This window comes from Oreochromis aureus, linkage group 3 (assembly GCF_013358895.1).
Source record: "Oreochromis aureus strain Israel breed Guangdong linkage group 3, ZZ_aureus, whole genome shotgun sequence".
Taxonomy (NCBI): Eukaryota; Metazoa; Chordata; class Actinopteri; order Cichliformes; family Cichlidae; genus Oreochromis; species Oreochromis aureus.
This window is the reverse complement of record NC_052944.1, coordinates 27761513-27776554: the sequence shown is the minus strand read 5'-3', so window position 1 is coordinate 27776554 and position 15042 is coordinate 27761513. Positions and strand designations below refer to the sequence as shown.

Here is a 15042-nt window from a genome sequence, read left to right as displayed (position 1 = left end):
CAGCTGTCCACTCCGGTGCTGTGTGTGCTGGTGTACCGTCCCCTAAAATTCAATAAGAATTTTATCCAAGACTTCTCTGAATTCTTGGCAGGAATTATGCCAAGTGTTTTAATTGTAGGGGATTTTAATATCCACATTTGCTGCTTAAATACACCGCTGACTAATGACTTAAATCTTTTAGGCTCTTTTAATCTTGTTCAGTCACATGAATGGACATACCTTGGATCTTGTACTGTCTAGTGGCCTGACTCTCTGTGACACTGAAATCTGCAGCATTAATTTCCCTGACCACATGCCTGTAATATTTGAGTTCCCTCTTTCATGTCAGCCTGTCAGACCTGATGTACCCAAATACCATCTCGCATGATTACCTCAAATGCAGGTGATCTTTTTGTTTGTTCTTATAAAAACTCTAATCATGCCTTACTTTCTAATAGGTCCTCTCACTCGACCACTGACAGCCTACTTTCTCTGTTTAATTCAACCTGCTTGGAAATACTTGATTCCATTGCTCCACTCACAACCAGGTCTCTAAAACCTAAAACCCAGCCTTGGTTGAATAATGATACCAGAGAACTCAAACAGGTGTGTAGAAAAGCTGAGTGAAAATGAAAAAAGGGCAGACCTCAGGTATCACTTGATGTACTGAGAGAATCTTTGTTAAATTATCAGAAGGCCATAAGAGCAGCAAAAACAAAGTATTTCTCTAAGACTGTGTCTAGTAACTGTCACAAACCTCATATTTTATTCAGAATTTTTAATTCAGTTCTTAATCAGCCGGTTGAGGCAGTGCCATGTGAGGGTGTGGGTTTGTGAGCTCTGCAATTGAACCCTTGTATTTGCAATATTACTCTTCAAAAAATACACTATATTACTTCACACATGAGAGCAGCAACATATTAGAAAACAACCATTCTGATCTATGGACAATATGCCCCAAAACAATTCAAGCCAACAACATGGAGGAGGACACAAGAGCCTCTCAAGCAACTGCTGGCCCAGCTAGCCTAGGATGCCCAGATGCCACGGAGACAACTGCGGGCGAGCAGCAGGTAATCCTGAAGGAGCTGCAATTAATGAAGCAAGAATTGCTGGAGAAAATAGATGAAAAGGCTGCAGAGACCCAAACAGAGCTGCGTAATGTCGTTGAGAGGCTCAATAAAAGACTGGATAAGGTTGAAAGCCACACATCTGAGTTGGAAAAGGGAGTCACTACTAATTCCGACTCTATTGCAGCTATAGAATCTGACATGTCCAGTGTGAAAGAAGAGCTTACCCTGCTAAAGGCACAATGCGAGGATTTGGAGGCTAGGACCAGTTAAACGCAACAAAATAAACGAAAATAAACAAAATAAACAAAGTAAACTTTCAATAAGCAAGCCATTCTTGCTAATGTCTATGGCCCCAATTGGGATAATGTAGCTTTCTTTACCAATCGTTTTTCTCCTTCTACCAGATCTTGAGTCACATGATTTAATACTGGCTGGAGACTTGAACTGCACCCTAGATCCAGCTTTAGATTATTCCAGCAAGTAAATCGGCTCAGTACATCAACATGTTTCTTAAGGCATATGGAATAGTAGACCCCTGGAGATTTAAATATCCATCATCGGCAACAGAGCTGGTCCGGAGGCTGGCCGCGTGGAAGACGGCGGTGACACAGTTCAGAAGGCCGCTCACGACGGTGATGATGCCAGCCCGCTGTTGATGACTGCCAGTAGCGTGGACGTCGCTTCCTCCTGGCAGAAGGAGTGGGAGCAGCAAGGGAAGCTGATGGTGATGTGGAGCAGTTCTGACGTGGCTGCTCCTCCTGAGGTGTGGAGATGCTGGGTGGAACAATTATTATTCCCAGTGCTTTGTAAAAAGCCTGTGCTGGCATGAGCTGGCTGGGTGGCGTAAAACAGTCACTTTTACTGACCACCGGAGCTTGCTTGGCGAGCGAAGGATGACGGCGGCGTGACCACCGCTTTCTCTGGGAAGAAGGAGGCGGCGACTGGCTGGGTGGCGTTTCGTCCGGCAGTTTGTGCCGCGAGTCCACTGGCAGACCAGGTAGCGAATCTTTAGGCAGGCCGGGTAGGTGAGCGGTTGCAGCTGGGGGGTGGAGATGCAGTGTACTAAGAAGAAAGTCCTGTATAAGCGGGTGGAGAGAATTCAGTAGCCAAGGAAGACCTGAAATCAATTGCTGTAGCCGGCTAGCTACAATGCAACGATACTCCTCCACAGGAAAACCCAGCCACTGGTTGCATAGCTGATCCACGCAGTGACCGAGATCCTCTCGGAGCTCTTCAGAAGGAGCGAGTGCTGCTGGGTCCCTTGTGTGGTCGCGTCATTCTGTCCAAATTCGGACGTGTGCAGGCAGGAGTTATACACAAAATGCAGACTCTCGGATACGAGGGATGAACTCAAAAAACGCAGCTTTATTGCAGGCAAAGGAAAAGGCATACAACACTAAACTGAGAAAGAATAAACTAAACTCACAGGGAAAAAAACACACACACACACACACACAGAGAGAGAGAGAGAGAGAGAGAGAGAGAGAGAGAGAGAGAGAGAGAGAAACAGCCATGAGGGATGACCCAACACTGACACAGAGAAACACAGGGCTTAAATACACTGGGGAATAACGAGGGGAATGAGACACAGAAGAGGAGCACAGCTGGGAGAAATCAGACATGACGAGAAGTGAAACTCAATACATTCACGTTGGACACAGACCTTCAAAGTAAAACAGGAAACGTAACACTGAGATGCGGACTTGACCAGGGGATACAACTGACAGGGGAGACAGAGCAACTGCCAGCTTGGATTCGGGAGACAGACACTATGTCTACTTTTAAGATTAGGCTTAAAACTTTCCTTTTTGCTAAAGCATATAGTTAGGGATGGACCAGGTGACCCTGAATCCTCCCTTAGTTATGCTGCAATAGACGTAGGCTGCCGGGGATTCCCATGATGCATTGTGTTTTTCCTTTCCAGTCACCTTTCTCACTCAGTTTGTATTAATAGACCTCTCTGCATTGAATCATATCTGTTATTAATCTCTGTCTCTCTTCCACAGCATGTCTTTATCCTGTTTTCCTTCTCTCACCCCAACCGGTCGCAGCAGATGGCCCCGCCCCTCCCTGAGCCTGGTTCTGCCGGAGGTTTCGTCCTGTTAAAAGGGAGTTTTTCCTTCCCACTGTTGCTCATAGGGGGTCATATGATTGTTGGGTTTTTCTCTGTATCTACTGTACAATATAAAGCGCCTTGAGGCGACTGCTGTTGTGATTTGGCGCTACATAAATAAAATTGAATTGAATTGAATTGAATAGAAGCACAGAGACCAAACATAAGGGAGGCACAGAGAAAACTAAATACTGGGAACGATTACATAACAAAACAATAGGTCACACCCAGGACCATGACAAGATCTGTCAAAATAAAATTTCTCAGCACTCCTGTTTTAATCCCGTTTAAACTGAAGTAGCTGCTAATATATGTTTGAGTTACAGTTACATCAGAGATAAAAGCAAAGCAATTTAATGACTTGGAACATTTTTTTGAGTTGATCCTTATAGTTTGAAGTGAAATCAGGTTTGATGGCAAACTCTGGTAAATTTTTGGATTCACCCACTCTTTTATTCAATGCTGACTGTGTATAAAGTGCTGGTAAATTGGTGAGTTATAATAAAGAGAAAAGATACAACAGTTTTTTTTTAACAAACTCCATATTTATTGTTTGTTTTGAAGCATTTTCCATAATTAAAAATAAACATGGTACATAAACATGCTGTATCCACTAAAGTTCACTTCTGTAATTTTTAAAAAAAACCTTAAATATTAGATAAATTACAGATTAACCTATAACCACTGTTCATATTTATCACAGTTTAATATCACAGACAAAAGTAAACATTTAGTAACATCTGCATGTGCACTGAATAAGAGCACTGCTGTCTGACACAAAACCAAAAACATACGTTTTATAAAATATATTCTTATTAATCAGAAATTCAATCTGAAGACAGGCTGAAGGATGAGCTTTGCAACACCCGTCCCTGATTGTCTCCAGAAAAAACTCAGACTGACGGAGAATTTGGGTAATAAATATTTTACATCTCATATTAAATCCGTTTACATCTTGCTGTCAGTTGTAGCCGTCAGTGTCTACTTTGCATTTCTATTTTGTGGTGAGAACCAGAGCTGTGCTGCTCCTTCTTCTTGATCCACACATGTTGTACCAGCACTAAACATGCAAAGTGCTTGATGTTGATTCTGGCACTGCGGCTCATGCTGTGGTTGTTTGAGGGCTGATGGTCGTATCTCTCATCTGATTCCTCTAAAGACAACATATCACAGAGATGAAACTTTGAAGTTCCAGTGGTAGTGAACAGATCAAGTCATGCATTTTTACCCTCAGTTTTGAACTGCTGCTCTAAAACCATCAGTATGTTTGTAAGAAATAAAACTTCTTTCAGAGGTTCACTGTAGATTAAAACCTGTTGTTTGTTTGGATGGAGATTTACATTAAATATGTTTTATTCATGCAGGTGTAATTAATGATGTGCAGAGCCTCGCACTGATGCTCCAAAGTGACTGTTGATGCTCCTGTTTTAACTTCACTGACTTCCTCTCTAATATTTAACTCACATTATTTGAATAACAGTGAATGAAAGAAAAAAAAAACCATCTGTATGACTTACAGTTTTTTCAGTAGTTCTTTGGTGAATTTAGACTCAGGATCGAGACACTGTTCACGCCCATTCTTCAGTGTGACACTATAACATGTAAAGAAAGCTTTGATTTAAAACCACTTTATAAACAATCCTTATGAATGACTGAGCTCTTATTAATAATGTGCTCCTGTCACTGTGTACGTACATGACTTCTCTCCTGTTGCAGTGTGGACGAGGCTCATCCAACTTGAGTTGAGCGATGAGAGCGATCCTTACAGACTTACTGGTCTTCACACAGCGGCACCTTGGAATAACTGCAAAACATAGAAAGTGATAATTAATGTTCAATGTCTGTAGTTTCATATTTTACTTAACCCTAGAACACTATCGCTATAAATAGTAACACAATCACTAATGCCGGGTGATATTTACCCGATATAATATAACCAATAAAAAGTAATCAAATATATTAAAATATGACAACACATGACAAATTAGAGTGGTCTTCTTTTACTTTCAACTGTGCCATGTCTAACAAAATGAAAAAAAAAACCCTCCTAAAACAAAATAATGACTCTGGAAAGCTGGTCTTTGGTCCACCCATTCCTGGGAAATTTGAGACTTCCCTGGTGAAGGCACAGGCTCCTCGACACGCAAACAGCGGCAGGAGAGAGAAATCGTGTAAATGTATTTGCTCGGGTGTAAATCACCCAGCGATAGTGTTCTAGGGTTAAACATGAATATATATAATTTGATTTGTTGGCATAATTTAGATCCTTTCAAGCTGCACAAATACAATTAAATTTTCCATAATCTGATAAAACACACTTACCTAGTGAAGTGCAAAGGGCCATGCAGGCCAGGAGAACGATGCACTGGATGACAACACTTGTCTTCATCTTAAAGCTTTTCAATTAGTGAGTGGAGGATCTACTGAAGCCTCAGTCTTCAACTGATTCGTTCTTCTCAAAATTAAAGGATCTCTGCTGCTGTGCGTCTCCTTCGCCTGAGTGTGCAGGACTGTGAGGTTAATCATCTCTGAACCTCCTTATATACAGTAACAGGTACATGGACCCCGGCCAAGAATGTCTTCCTAAGAAGTGGCTGCACACAGTAGAAATCCAGCGGTTGCAAAACCTTTGCAATAAAGTTTGTCATTTCAATTCCTGTTAGCAGCTCCTTATGTGTCACATTTGAGTTTACAAATATCCAGTTCCAAGGAAAGTTGTTGAAAGTTGACCTTCAGCGAGACCATACAGCTGTGTTGCAGGGGACACTGAAGGCTGGTGGGGCAGTTTGTCAAAATCTTCCTTTACCTGGGCTCTGGGACTGAAAACCATCTGTACTTCACATGCAGAATTGGTCTACAAAAAGACCAAACAGTGTACAAAATTTATGAAGCCTCCTTATGAAAGACAGAATAAATAAATGGCTGTATCCCTGGGCTTCATAAAAAGCCAACACTGCATCCTGGTACAAGTGGAGAAATTGAAAGTTCACAAAAAATCAATGAGAAACCAACAAAAATCAGCTGTCTCCAATAATGATGCTTCCCACTCGCGTCTCCTCACCCTGGAGGCATCTTCATTGGACAGCTGCTTCAGAGCATCTCAGGCCAATTTTAAAGAAATGCACATAAACTTGTTCTCCTTATTCACTTATCTTCTATATAAACTTCAGTCTCTCAGGCTGCAAGTTGTAATGACGCGTATGTGCAAGTTCACTAAGGAAGGTCTGTAATCAGTGATCTGCCTGCTTTCGTAGGTTCGGCTGCTAGTCTGTCTTTTACAACGCTTCCACTTTACCTGACTGCTGACATCACAGCTCCAGTACAACAATCTTCTTGACCAACGTCTCCAAACCAATCAGCCCCCGTTCTGCGTACTTTATATCTCAATGCACTTGTGTTATTCTGCCTTTCTGACTCTCATTCACTCAGCCCACCTCCTTCCCCATCTTTCACCTCATGCTGGTCACTCAGAGCTCCATCCAAGCCTCCTCCTTCACCACCACCAGCCTCTAGACTAATTCCGGTCAGTGCTGAGGTTCTGTTCTTGTATGATGGGTTGATATTTGGGAACTAAATTACCTGCTGGTGGGGGACTGTGGGATTCAAATAAAAGCTCTGGATATTTTGACCAATTTCCTAACACTACTGCTGGCTCGGAGCCAACAGTACTACTCTGGAGTTCATGTGAGTAATGATGAGTAACACCGGCAATTGGCTCAAAACCAGGTATAGTGACAGCATTGACCTCTGTGTTATCTCGCAAGCAGAGTGAGCCATTTCCCTGCTGCAGACAGCCAGCACATTCCTCTGCAGTCACCTGGCTAACCATGCAGGTAGAGTCTTTATACTGTCAATGTTTGGCAGAGGTAAGTAAACATTATTTAAACAATGTGAAGATGTTTTTTCCTAATTTGGCCCTAATACTCTTTCCTAGATAACAAACACAAACTATTTAGTTAGAAAGAAAAAAAGTTCATTCATAATGGGAGAAGTGTAAAAAAACACATGAAAGCTCAGGAAATACAGCATGAAAAGTACAGAAAGTGGCTGCAGTGGACACTTTTCATCTGTGTGCTGTAGATGTCCAGAGCTTTTATTTGAATCCCTCAGTCGCCCGCCAGCAGGTAATTCAGGTCCCAAATATGAACCTACACAAGTAAATGAAGCTGTAGTTTTCTTTCTATTCTTTATTCTTCTACTGTCATGTGTTGGTAGTAAAGGCATCTTCATTACAGTGAAGTTTATCAGCTGTAAAGTTAAAGAAATAGTAGTATAGTATAACAGCATTAACACTATCTAATGATTCCAAATAATTTGTCTATTCTATCGGTTTTGAACTACCTCAGCACAAACAACATGTCAATAAGGAGACAGAAGAATTGAACATTAGCTCAGTTAAGCTTTTTTTTTTTTTTTTTTTTTTTTTTTTTTTTTTTTTACAGGAGGTAGTCTAGATGCAGGTGGTGGTGAAGATGGAGGATTGGATGGAGCTCTGAGTGACCAGCATGAGGTGAGAGATGGGAAGGAGGTGGGCTGAGTGAATGAGAGTCAGAAATGGTAAATGGTAAATGGCCTGTATTTATATAGCGCTTTACTAGTCCCTAAGGACCCCAAAGCGCTTTACATATCCAGTCATCCACCCATTCACACACACATTCACACACTGGTGATGGCAAGCTACATTGTAGCCACAGCCACCCTGGGGCGCACTGACAGAGGCGAAAGGCAGAAAAACATAAGGGCACTGAGATTCAAAGTACGCAGAACGGTGGCTGATTGGCAAGGAGACGTTGATCGAGAAGATGATTATACTGGAGCTGTGATGTCACTCCGAGGCAGATCCTGATACACCGATCCAGCACGTCAGCCTTTTTAGCAGAATGTGAACAGTATCAAAAGCTGAGGTAAGGTCCAACATAAGCATCACACAACTGTTACCCATGTCCCTCTGCATCAAATTATCCTTTGATACTCTCAGAAGAGCATCTCAGTTGAATGAGATCTAAGAAAACCCGACTGAAAGAGGTCAAGAATGCTGTGCTGACCCGGAGTACCAGTTAACTGGTTGCGCACAGTCTTCGCTTAGACCTTAGCAGTAATCGGAAGCTTGGAGATTGGTCTATACCTGCCAATGAGAGAAAGATCCAAGTTTTTTCAAAAGCGGATGAAAAGCTGTCTAAGGTAACAGGCGGGAACCATCAACACAGATGCTGAGGAAGAGATGTTCTTTCTTACATTTATGGTACATGTAATTAGGTACTTAAGTTTTAAAGATATTATATCTTTGGCATTCTCAGAAAATCTCTCAAGATAAATCATGCTTGTGATTGTTTGACTTTTCTTTAAGGGACATTTGCTGTTAACTGAAATTTGGCACACATGCTCTGCTGAAGATGAATTGCTGTCACTTTGTTGACTCCGGAGTTGCATTTGTTTAACTACAACAGGTTCACTCAGAAAGGCCATCCATTCATTATCCTCCACTTAACGTTGTCAGGGTTGCAGGCGGGGTGGGTGGTTGGAGCCTATCCCAGAAATGCTTCACTGCAATTGAAATTGCACGATTTAAATGTGATCATATTTTGTTTTGCAAAGTGTGTAAGTGTATAAACTTAAAAAAAAACAAGAAAATCTGTGAAATGGTTGCATTAGTTGCATAAAACAGTCATCATTTATATATTTCAGGTTTATCATCTTTTTAGTTGCAGTCCAGTATTTATAAAGTGGGACTTCTTTATAAACTTTCATTTACAGATTTGTTCCCACACAACCACCTCTGTGGTTTACAGAGAAAGGTCAGAAAAAGTAGAAATTTCCAGTGTGCAGGAGGTCTGATGCCAGAAAATGACCAGAGTGCTTCAAGCTGATATGAAGGAAACAGGAACTCAAAAACAAGAGTGGGTCCAACTCAGTACTAGAGAGGTATACCTAATAAAATGGCCAGTGAATGTCCTACATAACGCTGATATTGATCTGTAATGTGTACAGATGTGAGGTGACAATGATTTTTATAAAACCCTGGAAAGAACCTTTTTCTTTTTTAAGCATATCTGTGTTTTTACACATTCTTACATCCAATCTGCTTTCTTGATCTACTGTCTGTGACGCTGTAACACATCACCGCTCATGAATCAATCTCTTGGCCAGCTTTTAATTATCCAAGAGAGGAAGTACTAAGGAAGACAGAAAATTGGTTAAAATAAAATTCTCTGCATTCCTGTCTCAGTAATAGCAATAAGGTCTCGTTTAATCCGGAGTAGCTGCTAATATGTGTTTAAGTTACCGTTAATCAGAGATAAAAGCAAAGCAGTTTAATGACTTTTTTTGAGTTGATGCTTATAGTTTGAAGTGAAACCGGGTTTAATAGCCAACCTATTGATATTTAGATTGAGCCTCTCTTTTTGTTTTGTTTGTTTTTGTTCTCTTTTTGCTGACTGTGTATAAAATGGTGGTAAATTGGTGAGTTATTATTTATAATAAAGTGAAAAAATATAATTTTTTTTAACAAACTCCAGATTTATTATTTATTTTGAGGAACTTTTCAGCATCAAAAACAAACATGGTACATAAACATGCTGTATCCACTGAAGTTCTATTCTTTAATTGTTTACAAACCCTTTAAATAATAGATAAATTACATAATAACCTATAACCACTGCTCATATTTATGACACACATCTGCTCACATCATGTCTGCATGTGCACTGAATAAGAGCACTGCTGTCTGACACAAAACTAATCAAAGAACATACTTTTTAAATAAAATATATGCTTATTAATCAGAAATTCAATCTGAAGACAGACTGAAGGACAAGATTTCCAACACCCGTCCCTGATTGTCTCCAGAAAAAAATGACTGAGAACTTGTATAATAAATATTTTACATCTCATATTAAATCCATTTACATCATGCTGTCAGTTGTAGCCGTCAGTGTCTACTTTGCATTTCTATTTTGTGGTGAGAACCAGAGCTGTGCTGCTCCTTCTTCTTGATCCACACATGTTGTACCAGCACTAAACATGCAAAGTGGATCATGGTGATTCTTGCACTATGGCTGGTGATGTGGTTGTTTGAGGGCTGACGGGAATATTTTTCATCTGATTCCTGCAAAGACAATGTATCACAGAGATGAGACCGTGAAGCTCCACTGGTAGTGAACAGATCAAGTCATGCATTTTTACCCTGAGCTTTAAACTGCTGCTCTACAACCATCAGTAAAACCATCAGTGTTGTGTTACCATACTGGAGCAACTGTAACCCACATAATTTCCTTAGGGATTAATAAAGTATGCTGATTCTGATTCTGATTTTTAATCACTGATGTTCCAAAGTGACTGTTGATGTTCCTGTTTTAACTTCACTGACTTCCTCTCTAATATTTAACTCACATTTAATTTGAATGACAGTGAATGAAAGAAAAAAAACATCTGCATTACTTACAGTTTTTCCAGCAGCATTTTGGTGAATTGTGACTCAGGATCGAGGCACCGTTCACTCCCATCCTTCAGTGTGACACTATAACATGTAAAGAAAGCTTTGATTTAAAACCACTTTATAAACAATCCTTATGAATGACTGAGCTCTTATTAATAATGTGCTCCTGTCACTGTGGGTACGTACATGACTTCTCTCTTGTTGCAGTGTGGACGAGGGTCATGAACCTTGAGTTGAGTGATGAGAGTGATCCTTACAGACTTACTGGTCTTCACACAGCGGCACCTTGGAATAACTGTAAAACATAGAAAGTGATCATTAATGTTAAATGTCTGCAGTTTCATATTTTACTTAAACATGAATATATTTAAATTGATTTGTTGTCACAATTTAGATCCTTTCAAGCTGCACAAATATACCAATTTTTCCATAATGTGATAAAACACACTTACCTACTGAAGTGCAAAGGGCCATGCAGGCCAGGAGAACGATGCACTGGATGGCAACACTTGTCTTCATCTTAAAGCTTTTCAATTAGTGAGTGGAGGATCTACTGAAGGCTCAGTCTTCAACTGATTTGTTCTTCTCAGATATGAAGGATCTCTGCTGCTGTGCGTCTCCTTCTCTTCTTGAGCTGCCTGAGTGTGCAGGACTGAGGTTCATCATCTCTGAACCTCCTTATATACACTCACAGGCACGTGGACCCCGTCCAAGAATGTCTTCCTAAGAAGTGGCTGCAATAAAAATGTGTTTTTTGATTTGCATTCTCCCACACTGGATATCCTGCTGTTGCAATCCTTTGGCATTTAAACTTTCTACGTTCACCTAATCATAAGGACTTTGTCTGTGACTTGTTCATGTTGAGACATGCCTTCCTTCAGGTGTCGCTTGTATTTGCTGAAAGTGATGTCAGATTTCACTTTTCATGTTTGAACTCACTCCAGTCACTAATGTGTGAGTCTTGAGAATAAATGAACTTTTGTGTTGCTGAGCTACTTCCAGAGAAGTGAAATCTCTTTACACGATCAGTCTAATATCAACAATTTAGACAGCAGAAGCGCTGATGCCTAATCTTTTACTTTTTCTGTTGCACTCTCCTTAACTCTGAGTGCAGTCAGTTGCCCATAGACATTGCCTGATGAGTGCTAATGACTAAATAGAGTGCACCTGTGTGTAATCTAATGTCAGTACAAATACAGCTGCTCTGTGACGGCCTCAGAGGTTGTCTAAGAGAATATTGGGAGCAACAACACCATGAAGTCCAAAGAACACACCAGACAGGTCAGGGATAAAGTTATTGAGAAATTTAAAGCAGGCTTAGGCTACAAAAAGATTTCCCAAGCCTTGAACATCCCACGGAGCACTGTTCAAGTGATCATTCAGAAATGGAAGGAGTATGGCACAACTGTAAACCTACCAAGACAAGGGCGTCCACCTAAACTCACAGGCCGAACAAGGAGAGCGCTGATCAGAAATGCAGCCAAGAGGCCCATGGTGACTCTGGACGAGCTGCAGAGATCTACAGCTCAGGTGGGGGAATCTGTCAATAGGACAACTATTAGTCGTGCACTGCACAAAGTTGGCCTTTATGGAAGAGTGGCAAGAAGAAAGCCATTGTTAACAGAAAACCATAAGAAGTCCCGTTTGCAGTTTGCCACAAGCCATGTGGGGGACACAGCAAACATGTGGAAGAAGGTGCTCTGGTCAGATGAGACCAAAATGCAACTTTTTGGCCAAAATGCAAAACGCTATGTGTGGCGGAAAACTACCACTGCACATCACTCTGAACACACCATCCCCACTGTCAAATATGGTGGTGGCAGCATCATGCTCTGGGGGTGCTTCTCTTCAGCAGGGACAGGGAAGCTGGTCAGAGTTGATGGGAAGATGGATGGAGCCAAATACAGGGCAAACTTGGAAGAAAACCTCTTGGAGTCTGCAAAAGACTTGAGACTGGGGCGGAGGTTCACCTTCCAGCAGGACAACGACCCTAAACATAAAGCCAGGGCAACAATGGAATGGTTTAAAACAAAACATATCCATGTGTTAGAATGGCCCAGTCAAAGTCCAGATCTAAATCCAATCGAGAATCTGTGGCAAGATCTGAAAGCTGCTGCTCACAAACGCTGTCCATCTAATCTGACTGAGCTGGAGCTGTTTTGCAAAGAAGTATGGGCAAGAATTTCAGTCTCTAGATGTGCAAAGCTGGTAGAGACATACCCTAAAAGACTGGTAGCTGTAATTGCAGCAAGAGGTGGTTCTACAAAGTATTGACTCAGGGGGCTGAATAATTACGCACACCCCACTTTGCAGTTATTTATTTGTAAAAAATGTTTGGAATCATGTATGATTTTCGTTCCACTTCTCACGTGTACACCACTTTGTATTGGTCTTTCACGTGGAATTCCAATAAAATTGATTCATGTTTGTGGCTGTAATGTGACAAAATGTGGAAAAGTTTACTTTTGCAAGCCACTGTATCTTTGCATAAACACAGTAAATCTGCATTGTGTTTCTGTCCTTTTGAAATCAGCGTGTTGGTAAGCAGAGAAGTACACTTTCATCATTGTAAGGGTGTGATGCCTTATCTAAATACTATTTCTTTCTAAATATATTGACATAATATTGTCTAGGGGGTGAGGGGGCTCCAATCCAACGGTGGGCAATGAATTTTTCCAATAGGCCACATAAAAAACTGGGCCTTTCGTGAAGTCTGGCATTCTTCCTGGTCAGATTTAGACATCCATAGGTTGTAACACCTGCCAATTTATCCCATTGCAGGTCAAGCCTGAGCTAAGCATGGAGTTACCTTCAAGAACAAATCACTTCCTACTGTAGTCCCTATCACTGACTGGCACTACTGCCAGTTCCTTCATAGTCTTTTGTTATTCCACGTACAAAGACGAGTAACTGGGCTGTGATGCAGACATCCAGAGCAAAGGCAATCATCATTGTCTGATTTGTTTTCCAGCTGAATTTCCAGAATCTCTCAAATCCTGCTTTTGTCAGGGCACATTAGCACAGCAGAGTCTACCAAACACACTTTGATAACCTTTTTGCAGTTTTATGGAAAATCACAAAGTTGACTGCTCCATCCCTCCATCTTTATAGCTTATGGACTCTGCTCTAATGCAGATGCCTTTGCTGAATCGCATGGCCTCAGAATGACAGTCTGATCATTAATACATATTCGGTGACCCTCTTTAACACCTTAATTGTGGGATCCAAATAAACGTTCTGTTGAAAATACTGCTGGCTTTCACTTAGAATATACTTTTCACAGATATCTTGCATCACTGCTGGCTTGCAGTCAGCTCTACTCTGAACTGCTATTGTGGCTCAGGTAAAACTAAGGATTGGATCAACACCAAGTGTTGCAACTGTAACCTCTTTCTTACTTTCTTACTATTGAAAAGTGAGCTTTGTCATGACTGACACCCCAACACTGCATTCATCTTTAGTAATCCAAGTAAACCATAAAGATTGTCTGTGATTTGCAATGATAAAAGATTTTCCCATAACCGGCATGCTTGAAGTGCAGAGGGTTATGACTAACCTAAAGACACATTATCTTTAACTCGTACTTTGCTGTGCTGTGTGTTTCCTCTGGTCACTTACCACTCTATCTCAGGCTGAAACAATAATAATGTTTTAGTTTGTGCTATTTTGATGAAGCATAATGTTACTGGGAATCATTCACAGTTACATCATTGATATAATTTATGATATTTTCAGATATTTTATAATTGAACAAACTTGTCCAGAAAGTCATTGTTTGGATGACAGTCAAGCCAAAAATATCATCCCTGTGACTGATCCAAACAAGCCCCAACCTTCAGAGTGGTGATCCCTTTTTGCATTGTTTATTTTTCTTTTTTTACTCTCTTTTTGTTAGTATCAAGCCTAAAATCCTTGTAGGCACATAAAGATGATTTCCAGGGACTATTTTCCCATATCAGCTTTTTCACGTGAGTCAGTCATATTGCACCATGCTTAATTACAGCACCTATACACAAAGGCAGCTACATTGGAAATAGTCCATCTCTGTCTGCCTGTGCTTGTTAACAAGTGCTTGTTTATCCAAGCCCATCAATCAAAAAAATGAATGTTTTTTCTTTCTTATGACCTGTAATCCTGTAATTTCTACAGGCTGAAATTTCCTAAGAATAATCATGAACGCGTATGTGCATGAAAGAGAGAGAGAGCATAAGACAAAGTGAAGCATGTTTGGGCTCTGAAGCATCATGTGATCAAGCTGTACGAAGTCACGTTCATTTTTATGCTGGAATGTAAGCTATTTGATTTGTTTGTTTGTTTTTTTGTTTTTTGTATTGTGTGTGTGTGTGTGTGTGTGTGTGTGTGTGTACAGTAAAAGAGAACACACTGCAGCAGTCATTTGTTGTCTTTGAGTGCCTACTAGTGTCGTTTAAACCTGCCTGCAA

At 40.7% G+C, this 15042-nt stretch overlaps 1 protein-coding gene across 1 annotated transcript; it reads right to left on the bottom strand.

Moving 5' to 3' along the window:
• Positions 1-1606: 1606 nt before the first annotated feature.
• On the bottom strand, positions 1607-11682 carry LOC116327028. The gene is made up of 8 exons (XM_039599833.1): positions 11053-11682; positions 10787-10895; positions 10607-10681; positions 10199-10270; positions 5488-5561; positions 4861-4969; positions 4683-4757; positions 1607-2114 (listed from the first exon to the last, which is right to left on the bottom strand). The coding sequence occupies exons 1-8, from the start codon at positions 11117-11119 to the stop codon at positions 1607-1609; spliced, it is 1089 nt and encodes a 362-aa protein (XP_039455767.1). The 5' UTR covers positions 11120-11682.
• Positions 11683-15042: the final 3360 nt, after the last annotated feature.

What these genes read in the sequence shown, in the direction of transcription:
- LOC116327028 (XM_039599833.1), bottom strand. Translation starts at nt 11,119, where the DNA reads ATGAAGACAAGTGTTGCCATCCAGTGCATCGTTCTCCTGGCCTGCATG. An exon ending in AAAATGCTGCTGGAAAAACT is followed by an intron (nt 10,271 to 10,606) that starts GTAAGTAATGCA and finishes TTGTCTTTGCAG; the next exon opens with GAATCAGATGAAAAATATTC. An exon ending in ATAGTGCAAGAATCACCATG is followed by an intron (nt 5,562 to 10,198) that starts ATCCACTTTGCA and finishes CTAATTGAAAAG; the next exon opens with CTTTAAGATGAAGACAAGTG.